The sequence below is a fragment of the Monodon monoceros genome, unplaced genomic scaffold (assembly GCF_005190385.1).
Source record: "Monodon monoceros isolate NGI ecotype Baffin Bay Population unplaced genomic scaffold, NGI_Narwhal_1 Super_Scaffold_21, whole genome shotgun sequence".
Classification (NCBI taxonomy): domain Eukaryota; kingdom Metazoa; phylum Chordata; class Mammalia; order Artiodactyla; family Monodontidae; genus Monodon; species Monodon monoceros.
Window position 1 is genome coordinate 59,347,128 of NW_021703778.1, and position 22,725 is coordinate 59,369,852.

Here is a 22,725-nt window from a genome sequence, read left to right on the forward strand (position 1 = left end):
GCCACTTTCTCCCCTTGGTGTCCATACGTTTGTTCTCTACATCTGTGTCTCAATTTCTGCCCTGCAAACTGGTTCATCTGTACCATTTTTCTAGGTTCCACATATACGCGTTAATATACGATATTTGTTTTTCTCTTTCTGACTTACTTCACTCTGTATGACAGTCTCTAGATTCATCCATGTCTCTACACATGACCCAATTTCATTCCTTTTTATGGATGAGTAATATTCCATTGTATATATGTACCACATCTTCTTTATCCATTCATCTGTAGATGGGCAATGAGGTTGCTTCCATGTCCTGGCTATTGTAAATTGTACTGCAATGAACATTGGGGTGCATGTGTCTTTTTGAATTATGGTTTTCTCTGGGTATATGCCCAGCAGTGGGATTGCTGGGTGATATGGTAATTCTATTTTTAGTTTTTTAAGGAACCTCCATACTGTTCTCCATACTGGCGGTATCTATTTACATTCCCACCAACAGTGCAAGAGGGTTCCCTTTTCTCCACACCCTCTCCAGCATTTGTTGTTTGTAGATTTTCTGATGATGCCCATTCTAACTGGTGTGAGATGATACCTCATTGTAGTTTTGATTTGCATTTCTCTAATAATTAGAGAGGTTGAGCAGCTTTTCATGTGCTTCTTGGCCGTCTATATGTCTTCTATGGAGAAATGTCTATTTAGGTCTTCTGCCCATTTTTCATTGGATTGTTTGCTTTTTTAATATTGAGCTGCATGAGCTGTTTATATATTTTGGAGATTAATCCTTTGTCTGCTGATTCATTTGCAAACATTTTCTTCAATTCTGAGGGTTGTCTTTTCATCTTGTTTGCAGTTTCCTTTGCTTTGCAAAAGCTTTTAAGTTTCATTAGGTCCCATTTGTTTATTTTTGTTTTTATTTACATTACTCTAGGAGGTGGATCACAAAAGATCTTGCTGTGATTTATGTCAAAGAGCGTTCTTCCTATGTTTTCCTCTAAGAGTTTAATAGTGTCCAGTCTTACGTTTAGGTCTCGAATCCATTTTGAGTTTATTTTTGTGTATGGTGTTAGGGAGTGTTCTAATTTCATTCTTTTACATGTAGTTGTCCAGTTTTCCCAGCACCACTTATTGAAGAGACTGTCTTTTCTCCATTATATATCTTTTCCTCCTTTGTCAGAGATAGGTTGACCATAGTTGCTTGGTTTTATCTCTGGGCTTTCTATCCTGTTCCATTGATCTATATTTCTGTTTTTGTGCCAGTACCATACTGTCTTGATTACTGCAGCTCTGTAGTATAGTCTGAAGTCCAGGAGTCTGATTCCTCCAGCTCCGTTTCTTTCCCTCAACACTGCTTTGGCTATTTGGGGTCTTTTGTGGCTCCATACAAATTTTAAGATTTTTTGTTCTAGTTCTGTAAAAAATGCCACTGGTAATTTGATAGGGATTGCATTGAATCTGTAGATTGCTTTGGGTAGTATAGTCATTTTCACAATATTAATTCTTCCAATCCAAAAACATGGTATATCTCTCCATCTGTTTGTATCATCCTTAATTTCTTTCAACAGTGTCTTATAGTTTTCTGCATACAGGTTTTTTGTCCCCTTAGGTAGGTTTATTCCTAGGTATTTTATTCTTTTTGTTGCAATGGTAAATGGAAGTGTTTCCTTAATTTCTCTTTCAGATTTTTCATCATTAGTGTATAGGGATGCAAGAGATTTCTGTGCATTAATCTTGTATCTTGCAATTTTACCAAATTCATTGATTACCTCTAGTAGTTTTCTGGTGGCCTCTTTAGGATTCCCTATGTATAGTATCATGTCATCTGCAAACAGTGACAGTTTCACTTCTTCTTTTCCAATTTGTATTCCTTTTATTTCTTTTTCTCCTCTGACTGCCGTGGCTAGGACTTCCAAAACTATGTCGAATAATAGAGGCAAGAGTGGACATCCTTGTCTTGTTTCTGATCTTAGAGGAAATGCTTTCAGTTTTTCACCATTTAGAATGATGTTTGCTGTAGGTTTGTCATATATGGCCTTTATTATGTTGAGGTAGGTTCCCTCTATGCCCACTTTCTGGAGAGTTTTTATCATAAATCAGTGTTGAATTTTGTCAAAAGCTTTTTCTGTATCTATTGAGATGATCATATGGTTTTTATCCTTCAATTTGTTAAAACGGTGTATCACATTGACTGATTTGCGTATACTGAAGAATCCTTGCATCCCTGGGATAAATCCCACTTGATCATGGTGTATGATCCTTTTAATGTGTTGTTGGATTCTGTTTGCTAGTATTTTGTTGAGGATTTTTGCATCTATATTCATCAGTGATACTGGTCTGTAATTTTCTTTTTTTGAGTATCTTTGGTTTTAGTATCAGGGTGATGGTGGCCTCACAGAATGGGTTTGGGAGTGTTCCTTCTTCTGCAATTTTTTGTAAGAGTTTGAGAAGGATGGGTGTTAGCTCTTCTCTAAATGTTTGATAGTATTCACCTGTGAAGCCGTCTGGGCCTGAATTTTTTTTGTTGGAAGATTTTAAATCACAGTTTCAATTTTATTACTTGTGATTGGTCTGTTCATATTTTCTATTTCTTCCTGGTTCAGTCTTGGAAGGTTATACCTTTCTAAGAATTTGTCCATTTCTTCCAGGTTGTCCATTTTATTGGCATAGAGTTGCCTGTAGTAGTCTCTTAGGATGCTTTGTATTTCTGCAGTGCTGTTTTAACTTCTCTTTTTTCATTTCTTATTTTATTTACTTGAGTCCTCTGTCTCTTTTTCTTGATGAGTCTGGGTAATGGTTTATGTATTTTGTTTATCTTCTCAAAGAAGCAGCTTTTAGTTTTATTGATCTTTGCTATTGTGTTCTTTGTTTCTATTTCATTTATTTCTGCTCTGCTCTTTATGATTTGTTTCCTTCTGCAAATTTTGGGGTTTGTTTGTTCTTCTTTCTCTAGTTCCTTTAGGTGTAAGGTTAGATTGTTTATTTGAGATTTTTCTTGTTTCTTGAGGTAGGCTTGTATAGCTATAAACTTCCCTTTTAGAACTGCTTTTGATGCATCCCATAGGTTTTGGATCGTCGTGTTTTCGTTGTCATTTGTCTCTAGGTATTTTTTGATTGCCTCTTTGATTTCTTCAGTGATCTCTTGGTTATTTAGTAATGCACTGCTTAGGCTCCATGTGTTTGTGTTTTTTTACATTTTTTCCCCTGTAATTGACTTGTAATCTGATAGCGTTGTGGTCAGAAAAGATGCTTGATATGATTTCAATTTTTTTGAATTTAGTGAGGCTTGACTTGTGATCCAAGGTGTGATCTATCCTGGAGAATGTCCTGTGCACACTTGAGAAGAAAGTGTAATCTGCTGTTTTTGGATGGAATGTCCTATAAATATCCATTAAATCTATCTGGTCTATTGTGTCATTTAAAGCTTGTGTTTCCTTATTAATTTTATGTTTGGATGATCTGTCCATTGGTGTAAATGAGGTGTTAAAGTCCCCCACTATTATTGTGTTACTGTTGATTTCCTCTTTTATAGTAGTTGCCTTATGTACTGAGGTGTTAGCAGTTGCCTTATGTACTGAGGTGCTCCTGTGTTGGGTGCATATATAATTGTTATATCTTCTTCTTGGATTGATCCCTTGATCATTATGTAGTGCCCTTCCTTGTCTCTTGTAACATTCTTTGTTTTAAAGTCTACTTTATCTGATATGAGTATTGCTACTCCAGCTACTCCAGCTTTCTTTTGATTTCCATTTGCATGGAATATCTTTTTCCATCCCCTCACTTTCAGTCTGAATGTGTCCCTAGGTCTGAAGTGGGTCTCTTGTAGACAGCATATATATGGGTCTTGTTTTTGTATCCATTCAGCGAGCCTGTGTCTTTTGGCTGGAGCATTTAGTCCATTCACGTTTAAGGTAATTATCGATATGTATGTTCCTATTACCATTTTCTTAATTGTTGTGGGTTTGTTTTTGTAGGTCCTTTTTTGTCTTGTGTTCCCCACTTAGAGAAGTTCCTTTAGCATTTGTTGTAGAACTGGTTTGGTGGTGCTGAATTCTCTTAGCTTTTGCTTGTCTGTAAAGCTTTTTGATTTCTCCATCGAATCTGACTGAGATTCTTGCTAGGGAAAGTAATCTTGGTTGTAGGTTCTTTCCTTTCATCACTTTAAGTGTATCATGCCACCCCCTCCTGGCTTGTAGAGTTTCTGCTGAGAAATCAGCTGTTAACCTTGTGGGAGTTCCCTCGTATGTTATTTGTCATTTTTCCCTTGTTGCTTTCAATAGTTTCTCTGTGTCTTTAATTTTTGCCAGTTTGATTACTATGTGTCTCAGCGTGTTTCTCGTTGGGTTTATCCTGCCTGGGACTCTCTGTGCTTCCTGGACTTGGGTGGCTATTTCCTTCCCCATGTTAGGGAAGTTTTCGACTATAATCTCTTCAAATATTTTCTCAGGTCCTTTCTCTCTCTCTTCTCCTTCTGGGACCCCTGTAATGAGAATGTTGTTGTGTTTAATGTTGTCTCAGATGTCTCTTAGGCTGTCTTCATTTCTTTTCATTCTTTTTTCTTTATTCTGTTCTGCAGCACTGAATTCCAACATTCTGTCTTCCAGGTCACTTATCTGTTCTTCTCCCTCAGTTATTGTGCTATTGATTCCTTCTAGTGTTTTTTTCATTTCAGTTATTGTATGTTCATCTCTGTTTTGTTTGTTCTTTAATTTTTCTAGGTGTTTGTTAAACATTTCTTGCACCTTCTCATTCTTTGCCTCCATTCTTTTTCCCAGGTCCTGGATCATCTTCGCTATCATTATTCTGAATTCTTTTTCTGGAACGTTTCCTATCTCCACTTCATTTAGTTGTTTATCTGGGGTTTTATCTTGTTCCTCTATCTGGTACATAGCCCTCTGCCTTTCACCTTGTCTATCTTTCTGTGAATGTAGTTTTTGTTCCACAGGCTGCAGGATTGTAGTTCTTCTTGCTTCTTTTGTCTGCCCTCTGGTGGATGAGGCTATCTAAGAGGCTTGTCCAAGTTTCCTGATGGGAGGGACTGGTGGTGGGTAGAGCTGACTGTTGCTCTGGTGGGCAGAGCTCAGCAGAACTTTAATCTTCTTGTCTGCTGATGGGTGGGGCTGGGTTCCCTCCCTGTTGGTTGTTTGGCCTGAGGCAACCCAGCACTGGAGACTACTGGGCTCTTTGGTGGGGCTAATGGTGGACTCTGGGAGGGCTCACGCCAAGGAGTACTTCCCAGAACTTCTGCTGCCAGTGTCCTTGTCCTCACGGTGAGACACATCCACCCTCCCCCGCCTCTGCAGGAGACCCTCCAACACTAGCAGGTAGGTCTGGTTCAGTCTCCTATGGGGTCACTGCTCCTTCCCCTGGGTCCCGATGCACAAACTACTTTGTGTGTGTCCTCCAAGAGTGGAGTCTTTGTTTACCCCAGTCCTGTCAAAGTCCTGCAATCAAATCCCACTAGCCTTCAAAGTGTGATTCTCCAGGAATTGCTCTTCCCTTTGCCGGACCCCCAGGGTGGGAAGCCTGACGTGGGGCTCAGAACCTTCACACCAGTGGGTCGACTTCTGTGGTATAAGTGTTCTCCAGTTTGTGAGTCACCCACCCAGCAGTTATGGGATTTGATTTTATTGTGATTGCGCCCCTCCTACCGTCTCATTGTGGCTTCTCCTTTGTCTTTGGATGTGGGGTATCTCTTTTGGTGAGTTCCAGTGTCTTCCTGTCGATGCTTGTTCAGCAGTTAGTTGTGATTCCGGTGCTCTCCTACAAGCCAACCTTTTTATTGGGTTTCTGTTTCTTTGTAGTAGCCTAATCTCAAGGCCTTGCTTTTGGACTGCCATTTTGAAAACATATGCCGTTCATCACAAATAATCACAATTCAAATACTGATGCAAGAGCTGCATAAAACTGATGTATAACATGTTGAAGTATTTAGAGAGACGTTTACTGATATATGCAACTTCCTTTGAAATGCATCAAAAAACGAGGATGGATTGATGGATGGGGGTGTGGACAAGTGAGTATAGATAAAAAGCCAATTGTGTAATCTGGGTGGTGGATACGCACATAGCCATTGTAAAATACTTTCAATTTCATTATACGTTAGAAAATTTTCATAATAAAATGTTGGGGAAAAATGTTCATTTGTATTTTGGCACATCTATTGATTTTTTTCATTATTAAAAGGTAAGCCTGTAAAATATTCATTTGCCTGTTCTATCATACTTTATAAGTGAAAAAGACATACCACTGATTCCATATCATGAAGTGTTATTGGCTTGTGCAGCATCATCTTGTAAAATGGGCGGATGAAAAAGCCTTGTAAAAAATCAAATATATTCAAAATGATTACCAAGTGAAAGAAATCAGATAATTACATTAAAAAAAAAGTTTTAGGCTTAATACTAACCATCCAACAGTTTGCCATGATAAACTGCCATCCCAGCTACCCGGCCAATAAACTTGAAGTAAGAGAGGTGATCTTCATTACACAATCCAGAGTTGGGATTTATCTGTAGGGTATAATTATCCCTGTAAAGATAACCACATTTGAATGTTCCTTTCTATATTTCATACAAAAATTTTAATATGACAAATAACTGTAAATCATCTCCCTCTTTTCAGAGTTGTTTACCTCTGTTAGAACCATATTACACCATTGGATTTAATGGTTTTAAAAATAGTCATTTTGATCAAAAGGTGGAAACAATCCAAAATGTTATTGAAAGACAAATGGATAAACAAAATGTGGTAGATACACATAACAGGGTATTATATAGCCTTCAAAAAGAAGGAAATTCTACCACATGCTGCTACATGGATAAAACCTTGAAGACATTATGCTAATGAAGTCAGTTACAAAAAGACAAATACTGTATGATTCTACTTATATGAGGTACTGAGAATAGTCAAATTCAGAGAGACAGAAAGTAGAACGGTTAATGCCAGGGAATGGGGGAGATAGTGTTTAAAGGGTACGGAGTTTCAGTTTGGGATGATCAAAAAGTTCTGCAGATGGATGGTGGTGATGGTTACACAACAATGAATGTATTGTACTTAATGCCACTGAACTATGTACTTAAAATGATAAAAATGGTAACTTTTATGTTATATATATTTCACCACAATTTAAAAAAGTTATTTCTGAAACAACATTAGTTACAGTCTCCCTTTTCTGACACATTGTGATGTACATTTTCCTTGCATCATAACATTCTGTTACTTTCAAAACAGTGATTTTCTTTCTGTATACAGTCATTGTAAAGGTACTTACGTAGCAGAATATTCAAACAACCCATAATAAGGGTTAAACATTTCCTTCGAAATCAGAAAGAACCATTCTCTGGCGACTCCTCCATAATCTAGTCCCTTTTCGCCATCAAACTCAATCCACAGTCTAGCCTTGAGGAAGTCTGCTCTCTTGACCCCCATAATTCTCCTGTAAGAGTCCTCAAGGACAGTTGCACGGCGAAGTTTCATTTCAAATTTGTTTGGAATGTCATTCTGAAAACCCAGAGAAGAGAGACGAATGGTTTAAATCCATTCAACAAGACGACACATTTCTCTCGTGAACGTTATAAAATTCATTGTATTCTACCCTATGCCCAAGATCCTTTTTCAGGGAAAACAGGACTAGGTATATTGTCTGTATTTCCTCCACAGTATGAAAGCACTCATGCATTTTCTCTAGTCACTTAATTACACAGACTTCTGACTTTCACATCTGAAGAAGCAGCTACTGATGGTGGTAATAAGGCTCACGTGAAGGCACTTCATGAACAGTTCTTTCCATCTTAAGATCCAATGAAGAAGACCACTCCGTGACCTGCAGTCAGTCTAGCCACTGCCTGCTACTTGTGTGCCTGTTGGCTCAGGGTTCTTCCCTGCCCTCCAGTTTTCCTCCTTGGAGCCTGCCCACTTCACTCATTAACAGGTGCTAACATTTACAGACTGTGCCCGTACTGTTCCCAGCATTTTAATGGGTTAACTCACTTACTCCTCATAACAACACTATGAAGAAGCTACTATTATTGTCTTCATTTTATGGGTGAAGAAACTAAAGATACAAGTTAAGAAAGTCTTAGCTCCTGACTCTCTGTTCTTAGTGAATGAGCTCTGTTGCCTCACTCATCTTTTGTACATACTTTGCTTATATGACAAATGTAGATAACTATGCTTTTAGGCAGACCTTGTTGTAAATTACATAGAAATATATCTGAATATTTTATTCTTGAGTGCTTTGTGTGCAACGTTCAAGTGGAAACCATGAAAAGAAAACATACTATAAATATTCTGTAACTTCAAAAAGAGAGTTAGCTCTAAGGGAAAAAAAAATCAATTTCACTCTCATATTTAAGAAAAGTGGAAAGCCCTATAGAAACATAATAATACGAGCAGTTTATATAAGCGGTATAAGCATAACATAATCAGTTTCCTCTGCTGCTTGTGCCATTTAAAAAAGTGGTAAGATTGGAGAAAAGGAATTTTAGAATTTCAGGCACTAGGCAAACAGTGCAGGTAACTCAGCAAGCATTTACTGAAGGCCCGCTCTGGGCTAGGTCCATGCTAGGTAGGTATCGCAGGGGGGGCAGAGATGGGAGGAAAAGGGAATAAAAACATGGCATAAGATGTGGTCACTTTCTCAAGGAGTTTATAATTTGGTGTGTGTGTGAGAAACAAATGTAAATGTTACTAATTCTGAGATTTAAAAGAGTAGGAAAATTGCTAAAAATAGAAATAGAAGCAAAGCTCTTGTGGGCAAAAAGACTGAGTTATTAATTGCAAGTGAGACAATCAAGGAGGCTTCAAGAGGGCAAGGGAGAGGGCTTCCCTGGTGGCGCAGTGGTTGGGAGTCCGCCTGCTGATGCAGGAGGCACGGGTTCGTGCCCCGGTCTGGGAAGATCCCACATGCCGCGGAGTCGCTGGGCCCATGAGCCATGGCCGCTGAGCCTGTGCTCCGCAACGGGAGAGGCCACGGCAGTGAGAGGCCCGCGTACTGCAAAAAAAAAAAAAGAGGGGAAGGGAGACAGGGACTGAGCAACAGCATGCAGGAGGGGTCTAAGCCATCTGACAGCTGGACGGTACAGGAGGAGGGGAGGGAGAGGAGGGATTAGAGTGCAAGAAGGTTTAGAAGCAGTGTGAGGCCACAGTGTAGACAGCGCGAAGGCTGACCAGGAAGAGCTGCTGAGCAGGAAGCCACAGGATCGGACTGGTGGGTTCTCAGAGGCTGATGGCGTCGAGTGTAAAGGGTGTTTTTAAGGAGAGACAAGAAACATGCTGGTCAGTGAAAGACCCCTGAAACAGACGGTGTGAGAGAAGACGAATGGACCATGTGAGTGAGCAGTGGCAACGAAGAGAGGGCTGAAGGAGAAATTTCCACCTCTGAGCTGAGTGGTGGACCATGCATGGGTTTTAGAGTCAGGGGACACTGTGTTCAAGTCCCGGCTTCACCTCACACATCTTTTCAAAGGCTTAATTTCCTCACCTATAAAACAGGGACGATAACAATGCTGACCCTCAGGGAGTTTCAGGACTTACTAGGATAACGCATTTCTTACGCTGACACAATACCAGGCATGCAGTGATCTCAGTAATGATCAGCCACCCTTATTCCTAACTAATGAGATGTGAAGGATGAGGCAGAAGAAAAGGTTAAAGACAGCTCAAAGCTTTGGAGCACTGATTTAGATATTTTCATCTCCATCTTGCTCTTTTGCTGTGATGTGTCCAGACAGGGATTTTATTTTTTAAATCCTGCTTGGGAAATGTTGTTAAACTGAGGATTCAGATTCTCAGCCTCTTTCTCAGGCTCTCCAGTCTCTCTTTCTGGAACAGCTTCATGCTTCTTAAGCTTTCTTTCATAATTTTAATCTTTTTATGTATCTTTGTTGCATTCTGGGTAATTTTTTCTCTTAATCACCAATCTGATAGGTCAGGTGGCTTAAGAGCATGGACTCTGGCGCTAGACCACTTGGTTTGTTTCTGGCTTTGCCACTAATAACCATGGAACTTGATCACATTGCCTTATTTCTCTGAGCCTCAGTTTCCTCAGATCTAAAATGTGACAATAATAGTCCCTTCCTTATAGAGTTATTGTAGAGATTACACGTAGATAATACATGTAACTTGTTAAGAAAAATGCCTGCTATGTAGTGAAAGCTCAATAAATATTACTGCTTTCATTATCGTTTTTGTGTTCTGTGACCTGTTGCCTCATCAACCATTAGATACTATAACATGCTTGTAAGTGTTCAGACTGGCAAATGGAGAAGCTAGTGCTTCTATTCCACCAGTACACTGTCATTAAGAATGAAAATATTTACCAGACAAGTAACTCAAAATAGACTTAAAATCCCAAATAATTTTAAGAAGTAGAAAACAAATTTCGAGTGATTTTAACATAAAATTATTATTGAAAATGAGTTTAAAACATTGATGACATTTTAGGGCTTTATTCAGGCATAAAATATCTGCACTAAAAAACTATTATATTTCATTTTTTTGTTAAATTTAGGATGAGAAAATCTGTGGAAACAGACCCACCATCTTGAATCTGGAAAAGCAGGCTTCAGGCTTGGAAGGCAAGTAAGTGTAACCCAATATAGCCACCTAGTGGCAGTACTCCTAAACTGCAGGGCAAGGGGAAAAGCACGAGCAAATTAGAAAGGCATTAAAAAATGGTCATCACCTTCACAGATATAGAGAACAAATTAGTGGCTACCAGGGGGAGAGGGAAGGGGGAGGGGCAATACAGAGTTGGGGGGAAGGGTCATTATGGAGTTACATGAAATCGTGTGTGTGAAACCTTTGAAAACTAAAGCACTATGGAATTTAAAGAATCTTTCAATCAATTTTTTAAAATTACTAAAAAAAATAGTCATCACCAACAGAAATGAAATAGATGGGCAGATGAGTTTAGTTCCAAACATAATGAATTTGTGGTGATGGAAAAGAGAGTAGTGAACATTTCTGATAAGCAGAAGGAGACAAGCAATAAGAGGACTGCTCCAACCACAGCTGTACTGTCAAATTATGCAGAGATATATTATATTTGAAGCTGTAAATAACGAATGACTAACACTGGAAAACAATAGTCAAAGCAGAAAAGGAATCCAGAGAGTCCTCCTACACAATTAAGTCCAGGCCTGGGGATAATCTCCTGAGCTACTCTTGCTTAGTTTCTACAAAACCCAAACCCCACAAACCCATGAGGGAACCAGGTTAGAGCTCTTTAAAAGCACACTTCTAATACTATTTTTCTATATTACAAGGTATATTGAAAAATAAAGACATAAAATAACTGTGGTCTCTAATCATATATTACAGGTACTCAAAAAATACACATCCTTTCCCTAAAAGAAACTATTCAAAGTTGTTAATATATAGAATAAATTCTGTTACTTTTTAAAATGCATTTCCCATGCTTTCAGTCTATACGACAATCATTCCTGAGAACTCGTTATAAGTATCACTAACCTGCTTCTTCAACTTTCTTCGGAAGAACTCATACTTTCTTTTGTAATCCCTGGAGTAGGGCACTGCCTTGAGTTGAAAATTTTGGAAAAATAAAGAAGGTTTAAGTTGTTTCATTCTGGAACAATTTAAAAAACTCCCCTCTGGGTATTTGATGAACATAAGTTAAAGGCATTAAAACAGAATATTTGAAAAGTTTAATTCAAAGAAAAACCATATATACAATTTAAAAAATTTTAATTTCTCTGTTTAAGATAAAATTGTATTCAGCAATTGCTATGGCTGTAATTTTCATCATGCAATACTCTTGAAATGCAACAGGCCAGAAACAGGGAATGTCTTCCAAGTAGAGAAATATTAGAAATGAACATTTCCATTTCTAAAGAGGCTTTCAAAGTGATTTCTTCATTAAAGGAGCAATTTGAAAAATATACTTTTTGTTTGAACTCTGAGGAGTTGCCTTTTTTATCCATTACTTTAAAAGACTAAACATGGAGTCAGAAGAGTAATCTACAAGAACTGTATCTTCAATTTTACTTATTTTTGTGAATTAGGAAACAGTTAAAATCTGAAAAACTGAAGTTGGAAAAAGAAGCTATATAAAAGAGGAAAATGATTTTCCTATCGTTAATCTGACTCACGAGTAGTGTTAACATCATACATGGTAATAATTGTACTTAAATGTGAGTACGTCTTATATACTGTTATTTACAACGATTTCAACCAAAAAGTTCAAGTCATGACCCTGAGTTGATAGGGTGCTCTCTGCTTCCTCACCAGATACACTCTTGGCTCCTTTGATCTCCTGAGGATTGCCAGCCTTCTTCTTCAGACAAGTACCAGCCTGAGCACGGCAGACCACTGCCTTAGTATTTGACTATCTGGCTCACTGGTTTCACAAGGCTGCCACGCAGAGTAAGGATAATGACTTTATATGCTCTTTTCAAATAACTGAGACCTGGTGTATGGGCGGTGGGGAGAGGGGAGATCTGCAAATGTGTTTTCCTCTCAACACCTTTAGTGCTATGTCCTTGATCAAACACCCTTGAAGAGACAGGTAAGCGGACAACCCCATCAGACGATCCTGATACAAAGAGACTTACTGGTCCAGTTATTGCTACATTCTGCAACCGAGGATCTTCCCATTGCGTTCTTTTTATATCTGAAGAAAGAGAGAAAAAAAGATGTTCTCCATCCTCATGTACAAAATTCGATACTGCAAAAGATAATGTAATGAAAATAATCACATTGCACATACTGTGATTTATGTAGAAGATTCTTCCATCGGTGTGAGTTCTTTCTTCCCATCCTGGCTATAATGAAGAATATATTTCAATTATGCTAGGAAACGGTTTTCGATGTATGGGCAGAGAAATAGATTTGGTTATATGGTTGATTTAATTTGCATATTCCATTCTTAGTAGAAGACATCAACACTTCAACAATAATATTAATTATAGTTGTTAAAGAACTACTGTATTCCAAAATACAAATGTTTGAGATAGCCAAGTTAGATGGGTAGCAGTTCTAGAAACTTACAGGTAAAGGCCCCAGGTCATTGGAGGAATCAAGTGATGTCTTTCCTCTCACATGAGCTGGAATTTTCAGTCTTGGATCTTCCTTTTTTGGTAGAGTAAATAAAGAAAACAATACACACACACACACTTTAAAATCACGAAAGTCAATCTGTTACTATGTTTTCTAATATCAATGGATATCACTTTTATTTCTTTTGCTTACTCTATGAAATAACAGGTTCTCGTCTAAAATCTATCACTCACAGGCTACAATATTCAGTTCTCAGATCTCAGAGGAGGATCAGTATTAACTCACTACCTCTTTCACAGAAACCTCTTTATGGACTGTGTCACTACTTAGGGCTCTTCTCTAAATAAAAACTGGTGTAAGAGTGGGACATAAAACTGGAGCACATGTTATTTCTGAGGCCCTGATCAGGCTTTTAGGCACCTAGCTGCTAAGGTGTTAATTTATTAATATTTTTGAAAGATAGGAAGGTAAGCACCAAAAGGTTATTAAAGGCAATTCAAATTGTTGAAAGAAAGAACAAAATTTAATTTATTTGGATTTACTGATGTATATTATAATTTTAATATTATTTTCTTAAATCATTTATTGTATAATTTTAGTTTTATTTAGGTATATTGGTGTTTTAAACAAATTTACTAATCAAAATCTCTTCATCTGCTGCTGATTTTCAGTAATTTTTCAGTTAGTGGTGAACCAACTGCTCAACAACTTTAAGCCTTATCTTAACATAAAAATACCTATTCTGCCTAGTCTCATAGGTTTTTTTGGGTACTATGAGATATGGATTCAAAAGTACTTTGGAACTATAAGCCTCATATAAAGGGAAAGGATTATGACTAAATATCTGCCTCAGTATTCAGGGCTAGTGAGCTAAAAACTGCAAACATGGTAATTCCCGGACTCCACACTTCCACTGCAGGGGGCGTGGGTTCGATCCCTGGTTGGGGAACTAAGATCCCACAAGCTGCACAGTGTGACCAAAAAAACACACACCCACAAAGACAAACAAAAAAACCCCAAAACTGCAAACAGGAAGTAAATGTATCTCCATGACAATCCCCCCAAATATTAAAAATAGGCATAAACATATTGAATAGAAATAATCCTATTAAGATTTCAACCTATCTCTAAATGAGGACTAGGAAATGTAGGGTATATTAATGTATAATTAAAGATTATCAAGGACTACACATGAGAGACTATTATTGTTGTTATAAATTTAAACTGGAGAGCACTGAAGTTACCCAGGTGGTGGTTTTGGTGTTGTGGTCAATGAAGAAAGGCCTCCCGTTTGGTGCATGCCGGACTTCCCAGCCTTTGGGAAGGAATCCTTGCTCCACTTCAGATGGCTGGGTCACCTGCTGTGCTGCGTCACTCGTGGGGGCCTGTGGGTGAGGGCCTGCAGAAGAACCCTGGCTTGACGGTAGCTGACTGGTCTCCACTGTGGCCTAGCACGTTAATTCAATCGTGTTGCAGTGTTTATAGAGAACACACAAATAGCTGCGGTTAAAAAGGTAACTTAACCTGCAAACAGCACACACAATTATAAATAGGCCTAAAGATTGGAGGCTCATTTTTCCAATACAGTGTTTTGTCAAAGTTTGTTTTTAAAATAATTTATAATTTCTCAGCTGATTCTTGAGCAGTAAGAATGCTGGTTAACCGTCAGTCTGTTAGCCCTAGTTGCAAGGGAAGCTGCAGTGCCAAGTGGAGAAGGTTGTCTTTGCTCACCCAGAAGACTCATATAGAGTGGGAATTTCCCATACACACAAAGTGGGTTCAAATGCTGGGAAGACAAAATGAATGACAAACATATACTACAGAAATACATACCTGAAATGTAATATATTCATGTGATGAAATATAAGGCAGTAGTTAAAAGAAATACACTGGATTTATATATAAAACAACATGATAGGGTTTTAAAACAATGGTGAGCAAAATAATATTAAGAATTATATAATACATCTTTGCAAAACTTGACACATGGACATAAATAACATTTTGCATTGTTTAGCTCTCTATTAAGTACATAAAATAGGCAGGAAGAATCCCCAACAAGCTCACGATGGTAGTTCCCTCTGGATAGTGGGGTCAAGTGCTTGGCTAAAAGGAATTTAGTTTTATCTGTAAGATGTTATTTTAAAAAAGAAAACGTCTAGAAACATATATGGTGATTTGTTAATGGCGGTAAATTCAGGGTGTTAAGAAAATCGGTATTTACTATCTTATTCTCTGTACTTTTCAGTTTTAAAAAATTTCTCAATAAGAGACATGGTGATAAGAGAAAATATTTTCCTAAATGCTTGCAAGGAAAGATTACAAAAGGCGCTCACTGTTGCCAAGGACAAAGTGCCATCATGACAAAGTTCTTTGATAGATACTAATCATCAAGATTATCTTTTAGCAAAATAATGATCTTAACGATTCAAATTACACAATTACCCAGTGGACCAGATCATTTACTTTGTCCTCCTATTCCCAATTGGACTTGTTTTACATAATAACAAGCGGTGATTCATGTATATTAGAGATCGGCCGGAAATGGCAGACAATTAGCACCAATATCAGAAAATAATTAGAAGCATCCAGCATATACTACAAAGTGACATAATAGCTTCCATAGCTTTCAAATTATGTAAGAAAACACATTAATGGATAGATTGCAGGGTACCTGTACAGTGGGCTTTATCCAGGTAGTAGTTCTGCAATTATGATCCACGTAATATGATCTTCCTCTTTCATCTTGTTTTTCTTCCCAACCTGGTGGTAATCCAGATGAAGTAGGCAAGAGCTAAGTGAAGAATAACAGAAGAATTAAATATTAATAAGAAAGAATCCTTTTTAAAAGGACCACATCCCTTTTTCACTGCTAGCTCTCTTTATTTATTTATTTATTTTTTGATGTGGACCATTTTTAGAGTCTTTATTGAATTTGTTACAATATTGCTTCTGTTTCATGTTTTGGTATATTGGCTGTGAGCCATGTGGGATCTTAGCTCCCCGACCAGAGATCGAGCCTGCACCCCTTGCATTGGAAGGCGTAGCCTTAACCACTGGACCGCCAGGGAAGCCCCCCTGCTAGCTCTCCTTAAAATGAATCATGTTTTAAATCATATTTTAAAGTGTACAGCATTTCACTTAAAAAAAACTCCAGTAGAACAGATAATAATGATGAGAATGATAACACTAAAAATCACGAGAGTAATAACAACCACCCACCAAGTGCTTTAACACAGATCATGCCATTTAACCTCCACACAAATCTTAATGAGATAATTAAGATTACTGGCCCATTTTACTTAAGGATGAAACTGAAGCTTAGAAAAGGGAAGCAATTACCTACCAGATAACATTGCTAGTATGCAGCTGAGATTTGAACCCAGGTAGTCCAACTACAGATATGATCACCCGTATGTGCCAAGTCAAAAGTTACCCCTGCTTGCTTTCTGTGAGGGCTGGGGACATGCTGATTACTGTAGTGTATTACTAATGAACCAAAGAGGTCTAGTTTTCCAGGTTTACTTAAAATAGTCCAGGTCTGGCCTTCCTTTTGTCTTTTTTTTTTTCATGAGCTTTAATTTTTTAAATTTTTTTGGCCGTGCGGCAGGTGGGAATCTTAGCTCCCCGACCAGGGATCAAATCTGCGCCCCCTGCATTGGAAATGCGGAGTCTTAACCACTGGACCGCCAGGGAAGTACCCGTTTTGTCTTAGAGATTAGACTCTTCAAGGTTTCGCCTGGTTCCCTAATGTGTCCTACATATACAAACTATCACACTAGTCTGTTCACTAGATATACTGTTCCCTAGATGTACGGGGGTTAGATGTACATTGCTGACAGTTACGATGAGCTGTGAGTCTACAAAATAATGGAATTCAAATTTGCCCAACTTTCCAAATGTCCTACAGCTGGTGAGTGGATAAATGGGATGTAGTAGACACATCTACACAATGGAATATCATGAGCTACTGAGACATGTAACAACATGGATAAACCTCAGAAACATCACATGAAGTGAAAGAGGCCAGATACGTAAGACGGCCTGCTGTACAGTTCCACTTATATGAAATTTCTAGAAAAGGCAAAACTAGCAACAAAAGCAGATGAGTGTTCACCTGGGGCTGAGAGTAGGTATTAGGATTAAGAAAACTTTCTGTGGCGATGGGAGAATCTCAAACTTGACTGTGATCATATTTGCACAACTGCATAAATTTACTAAAACTCATTTATTTGTGTACTTAAAAATGGGTGATTTTATGGCATGTAAATTATACCTTAAGAAAGCTGTAAACATGCAACCAAACAAAACAGACCTCTAATCAATGCATTGAGAAGAAAAAGGCATGGAAATCGCTTTTCCAGTACATAAAATGTAAATCATCTCTAGATTCTATGGCTCATCTGGTGTACTTAAAATAGTTTCTTGGATGAGTGCCTGTCAGTCAATCAGAAATTCACCAGTTTCAATGCATAGAGGAAATGATGAAGTGAGGCGGGAGAAATACCAGGGATCTCCTTAAGTGGCTCCAGGCGAGTGGAGGTGGCCAGACACGGGGTAGTAAGTGAGAGGAAGGCTGGGGAGGGTAGTCTTGCCGTGGCATCCACCCTCTTGCTGATGGTCAATGGTGACTGGACCAGCTGCGCAGGTGGGTACCCCTTCCTTCCTCAGCACAGGGTCCATGTCCCTCTCTTGATGCAGGGCCACCTTTTTAGATAGATGAGCCACTCCTAGGTCGAGGACTTCTGGGCCTGTGCATTCCTTTGCTGGAGCTCCCGTGAAAGCAAAAACAATCCCCACTTTTCAAAATTAATATACAGACTGCCATTCAAAATCACAAATGGTTGGTGGGAAAAAAGTGAGGCGGCCAGTCCAAGTGGGGAACTGGAACACTCACAGACCCAGAATGGGGAGAGAATTAGGACATGGAAACAGGCTATTTGGAAGAAAGAGCCCAGACAGAAGGGAAGGTGGCTGGGGTGGGGTGGGGGGGTGTCTGTGGGTGGCTAAGAGGGAGGGGAGGCTGAAAGGGCCAGGAGCCTGGGTGTTTACATTTGCTTTGAAAAACAAGCGGGGACCATCTGAGGAAGAGACAAACTCAACGCAATGATGCCTGAGTCAGAAAGAGGATGGAGGCCATGACGTTGTTAGGTCTAAGCTCCAGTCCAGGTCATGGCGGGAGATGCTACTAAGGAAGCAGCGGACGGCTCCTCAGCGGGCTGATGAAGTCCATCCTGGCCGCCAAGTCTGCCGACACCAGGGCACACCTGCCTGAGGGACCGGCCCCTGACGCAGCTTCATGCACGGGGCGGAAACAGTCGCAAGATGCCACGGGCCAGGCACAGAGCAGAGGCCACTGGAGACCAGTCTCGATCTGTACGCAACACCTCCAGCCCACACAGCGCTTCACCTGCCAAGCCCAGATGCTACCCACCAGCACATGGGGACTTGGCTTTCTCATGATGGGAGAGACAGGTCTCCAGGTTTTGTCTTTAAAGGGCCTACCCGTCCCATTTCCCCTCCCTCAACCTCATCCCCCAGAGCCCAGATGCTGTGCTGGATCAAACGTTCATGTTCAGCGTTCCAAAAAAAAAAGTTGCTGTGTCTTATATTTTTATTGAGGACTGAGGGGAGAGGCTAAAACTCACCACAGGAAGTGTAGGCTGTTCCTCAAAAGTATAGGCTTGTAAGCTGCCTCTTCTGCTGGAATGATTCTTATAAAAGAAAAAAAAAAAGAACGATAATAACCTTAGGTCTCTGCTTTGTCTTTGCATGGCAGATAAGGTAGCAGGGTGGGTATGACGGGGCAGAAGAAAGAACACCCACCCCACCCACTCTCAGCCTCACTCAACACCACGCCACCCCCGCTGATGCCTTCCAACTTCCAGCTCACACTTGTCCCTCGAGTCCTAGACTGTCTCCTGGACACTTTCTCTTGAAGGTCTAACAGAGAACCCTTTATTGTGTCCAAAACTGGATTCAGCTTTTCCCTGTCCACACCCACTCAAACCTGTTCCTTCGCAGGTATTCCTCGTCTCAGTGGGCAGCAAGGGAGGCCAGCAGCTGCCCTAGGCAGACATCGGTCAGCCCCCGATTTCTCCCCTTCCTGTCCCTTACAGCCGGGTCAGTTACCAGATCCTATGCATTCTATTTCTTTACTAGTTCTCAAATACATTTCCCTTACACTTTTTTTTAAACTTCAGGTTTTCATCCTTTATCACCTTGGCTATTACTGTGGCAACATCCTAACAGATGTGCTTGCTGCAAGTCTTATTTGCTTAAATCTACTCTCCATACCCCGTGCTGCAGCCAGAGAGCGTTCTGCAGCGCAGATTTCATCACATCATTCTCTCACTCCGAGCCCTTCGATGACTTAAATTCACTAGGATAAAATCTACAGCACAGAGCACGATGGTTAGTGAGCTTCCGGACCTGGCTCTTCCAGCTGGCTGCAGCCCTCCAATCTCACAACCCACCCTCTGGACATTCCAGATTACTTGTTTCCTGGAACTCGTATAATTTTTCTTTCCTTGTGCTTTTATATGCACGCTGTTGTTGCCATCTGAAATATTTTAGTTCTGTTACTTAATGACATTAAAATTTATAATATATGTATAAATTAAGTCAGAGGAGCCTCTGTAGGATTGTTTACAATAACAAAGAACTGTAAACAATCTAAAGTCCATCAAAGGAGACTGGAGAAATAGCTTAAGGGTTACTTGCACAAGGGAATGATGTTTGATTATTTTGTTGTTGTTGGTTTTAAAAAGAGCACACCTATATTTACTGAAATGGTCCAATGTCTATGATACGGTATGTAAAAAAAGTAAGTTACCAGAAAGTGTGCACAAGATGATCTCAGGTTAAAAAAATGATATACAAATATGTCTGTGCATGCATGTTTATGAATATGTAGAAAATGTTTAAAACTATATATGCCAAACCATTAATGGCAATTGAGGGAGCACATGTTAGAGGTAAAACGGAAGATTCAATTTTTACTTTATAGACTTCAGTACTGTTTCAATTTTTAACCATGACCATATAATACTTTAAAAATAATAAATTATTTTTTTTTGAATTAATATGCACATGGTATGAAATTCAAAAGGTACAAAAGATATATGCCCTGTTTACCCTGTTCCTCTCTTCAGAGCCGAGCAATGTTACCAGGTTTAGTTTAGTTTTCAAGAAATATGCTACACATATTTATGCTCTGTCATGTAACTAATTTTATAAATGGTAACGTACCAAAAATACTGTTCGGTACCTTGGTGTTTTCCACTGAACAATATCTCTTAGGGATTGTTCCATACAACATATACATTCAAAGATGCTTCATTCTTTTCAATGGCTGCATGGTATTTCACTGTATGGATGCCACCTTTTACTTTTTTTTTTTTTTTTTACCATCTTTATCGGAGTATAACTGCTCTACAATGGTGTGTTAGTTTCTGCTGTATAACAAAGTGAATCAGCTATACATATACACATATCCCCATATCTCCTCCCTCTTGAGTCTCCCTCCTACCCTCCCTATCCCACCCCTCTAGGTGGTCATAAAGCACCGAGCTGATCTCCCTGTTTTATAATTAAAAAAATAATAATAACAGGAAGAAAGGGAATAGGACCTTATGTGATTTATCACCAGCAAATCAATATAGCTTATCCTTTAAGTCTTTGACCTTTCCCACTCCTCTGACCAAAAAATAAAATGAAATGAATGGAAGACAGAATAGACGGATGGAAGAAAGGAGGGGAAGGGAGCAGGCAGGCAGACCTGCTCTTGGATATTCACACAGGCATTTACACAGAACTGTCTACATTGAAGCGTCTTAAGGGAGGTGCTAGAACAGAAGTCAGCAAACTTTCTCTGTTAAGGTCCAGATAGGAAATATTTTTTACGGGCCAAGCGGTCTCTGCTACAACTACTCAACTATGACGATCTAGCGTGACGATCTAGTGACGATCTAGCAGCCATAGGCAATACTTAAACAGATAGGTGGGCTGTAGGCTGAAGATACTTTAACCAGCATATAACCTGCAGGCAGTCAGCCCTCCATATTTACTAACTGAATGAAAAGCAAGGAATTGCAACTGGAAATGACCACAGCATCCTCAGATGCCTCTTTGTCTTCCACTGAAAGGTCTCCCTTGATAAGGTTAGAGAGCTAGCCACAAGGACCTCGTCAGGGCAGTGTATGTTGGAGTACTTGCTTCTGGACCCCACAGACAGCAATTTTTCAAGCAGTTGCTGGAGTGAGAAGGTCATCTAACTTCTTGTTTAGTCAAAGTACATCAGCTCTTATTCACATGTGTGTTGGTGACATGTGTGGTATAGCTGAGAAGGAGAAAAGTAACCCTAAACACCCAGGACCCACCCTGGCACTCATCAGCATCATCCAGACAAAATCAACACTACTTTGTAATCACGCCTAAACACAGCAACATGTGAACACTGTCCAAGCCACAAAATACCAATTATCTCCCTATCCTGGCAGATAGAAGTGACTGCTGCTTTTTTGCTAAATATAGCTTTAGTCTCGTGACAGATAAGATTTGAGATACCCAATCACAGAATAATCTCTGTTTCCTGACAGCATCCAATGCAGGGCAAAGTCCTGCTTCCTTAAACCCTCCTCAAAATTGACTAACATGAGCCCCAATCCTTTAAGTCTTTCCTAACATACTGCTACTGAGACACTCGTGGTGTGTTTTCCCCTTGCTGAAATGAGTAATAAACCCAACTTGTTCAATTACAGGTGTGTTCCTGGCAGCCTTTGGCTGGAGGGCACTGATTTATGTAATGGACATTTAGACTCCAATGACCATTTGGATTTTCCATGACTCTGCCTCATACTATTAGTGGGGATATTTGAAAACGGCCGTGCTGTAAAGTACCAAAGTCCCTAACACATTATTACGTGTAACTTAAGACAATTTTTTTCTCATCACAAGAAAAAAAAAAAAACTTGTGAAGTGTTGGATAGTAACTAAACTTATTGTGGTTATAATTTTGCAACATATTTATAAAATCACTATGGTGTACATCTTAAACTAATACAATGTGTTATATCAACTGTATCTCAGTAAAACTGGAGGAAAAAAGATAACATTCAGTCTTCAGACACTGAATGGAATAATATATAATACAAAATCCTGAAGCTCCAACAACATCTAAGACCATCTTACTGAGCTGGATACTGGCTGGCCAGTGGCTGAATTTCCATAAACAGTGAGTCTGGCATTCAATTCTTCTGCAAGATTAGTCTGGACGTCCAAGTTATTTGATGGTGGAGATGAGGGGAAGGCCTGATGGATGTACATGGTGGCTTCATCTTCTCTTATAACTTCCCAGTTCTAAAATGAACAGAATAAGCTTAAGCCACACATACCTTAATCTACTGCTGTAACATATGTCTATCAACAAGAATGAGAAAATGATTTCTACCTCAGAAGACTCTCGGCTGTAAACACTTTCTGTTTCCTCAGATATCTGCCGCCTGGTGGTGAATGCACGCTGGGCTTGCAGTTGAATGTTACCATTCTCAGCATCTGTTAGGTTGTCCCTGTATTAGAAATGTAAAAGCCATCACCCACGTCTGAAGAGAGTTAAAGTGATAGTCAAAAATTCTGTTTTCATTAAAAAAAAAAAACCTATATTAGATCAGAATTTATTGTTCTGGGCCAAAGGTTGCTTCAAAATGCATAGATTTAAGTCCT

The 22,725-nt window shown here is 39.3% G+C and overlaps 1 protein-coding gene across 5 annotated transcripts in view; it reads right to left on the minus strand.

Annotated features, from left to right (window-relative positions):
* The window catches only part of NEDD4 (NEDD4 E3 ubiquitin protein ligase), a 158,408-nt gene that overhangs the window by 16,886 nt on the left and 118,797 nt on the right, over positions 1-22,725 (minus strand). For all 5 annotated transcript variants that reach the window (XM_029239278.1, XM_029239277.1, XM_029239276.1 and 2 more), the window contains 12 exons: positions 22,454-22,571; positions 22,195-22,362; positions 18,651-18,716; positions 15,677-15,796; positions 14,247-14,450; positions 12,994-13,074; positions 12,713-12,767; positions 12,558-12,616; positions 11,458-11,523; positions 7,256-7,485; positions 6,392-6,513; positions 6,230-6,300 (listed from right to left, as the gene is read on the minus strand). In XM_029239278.1, the coding sequence (XP_029095111.1) occupies positions 6,230-6,300; positions 6,392-6,513; positions 7,256-7,485; positions 11,458-11,523; positions 12,558-12,616; positions 12,713-12,767; positions 12,994-13,074; positions 14,247-14,450; positions 15,677-15,796; positions 18,651-18,716; positions 22,195-22,362; positions 22,454-22,571 (1,360 nt within the window). The remainder of the gene's footprint in view (positions 1-6,229; positions 6,301-6,391; positions 6,514-7,255; positions 7,486-11,457; positions 11,524-12,557; positions 12,617-12,712; positions 12,768-12,993; positions 13,075-14,246; positions 14,451-15,676; positions 15,797-18,650; positions 18,717-22,194; positions 22,363-22,453; positions 22,572-22,725) is intronic.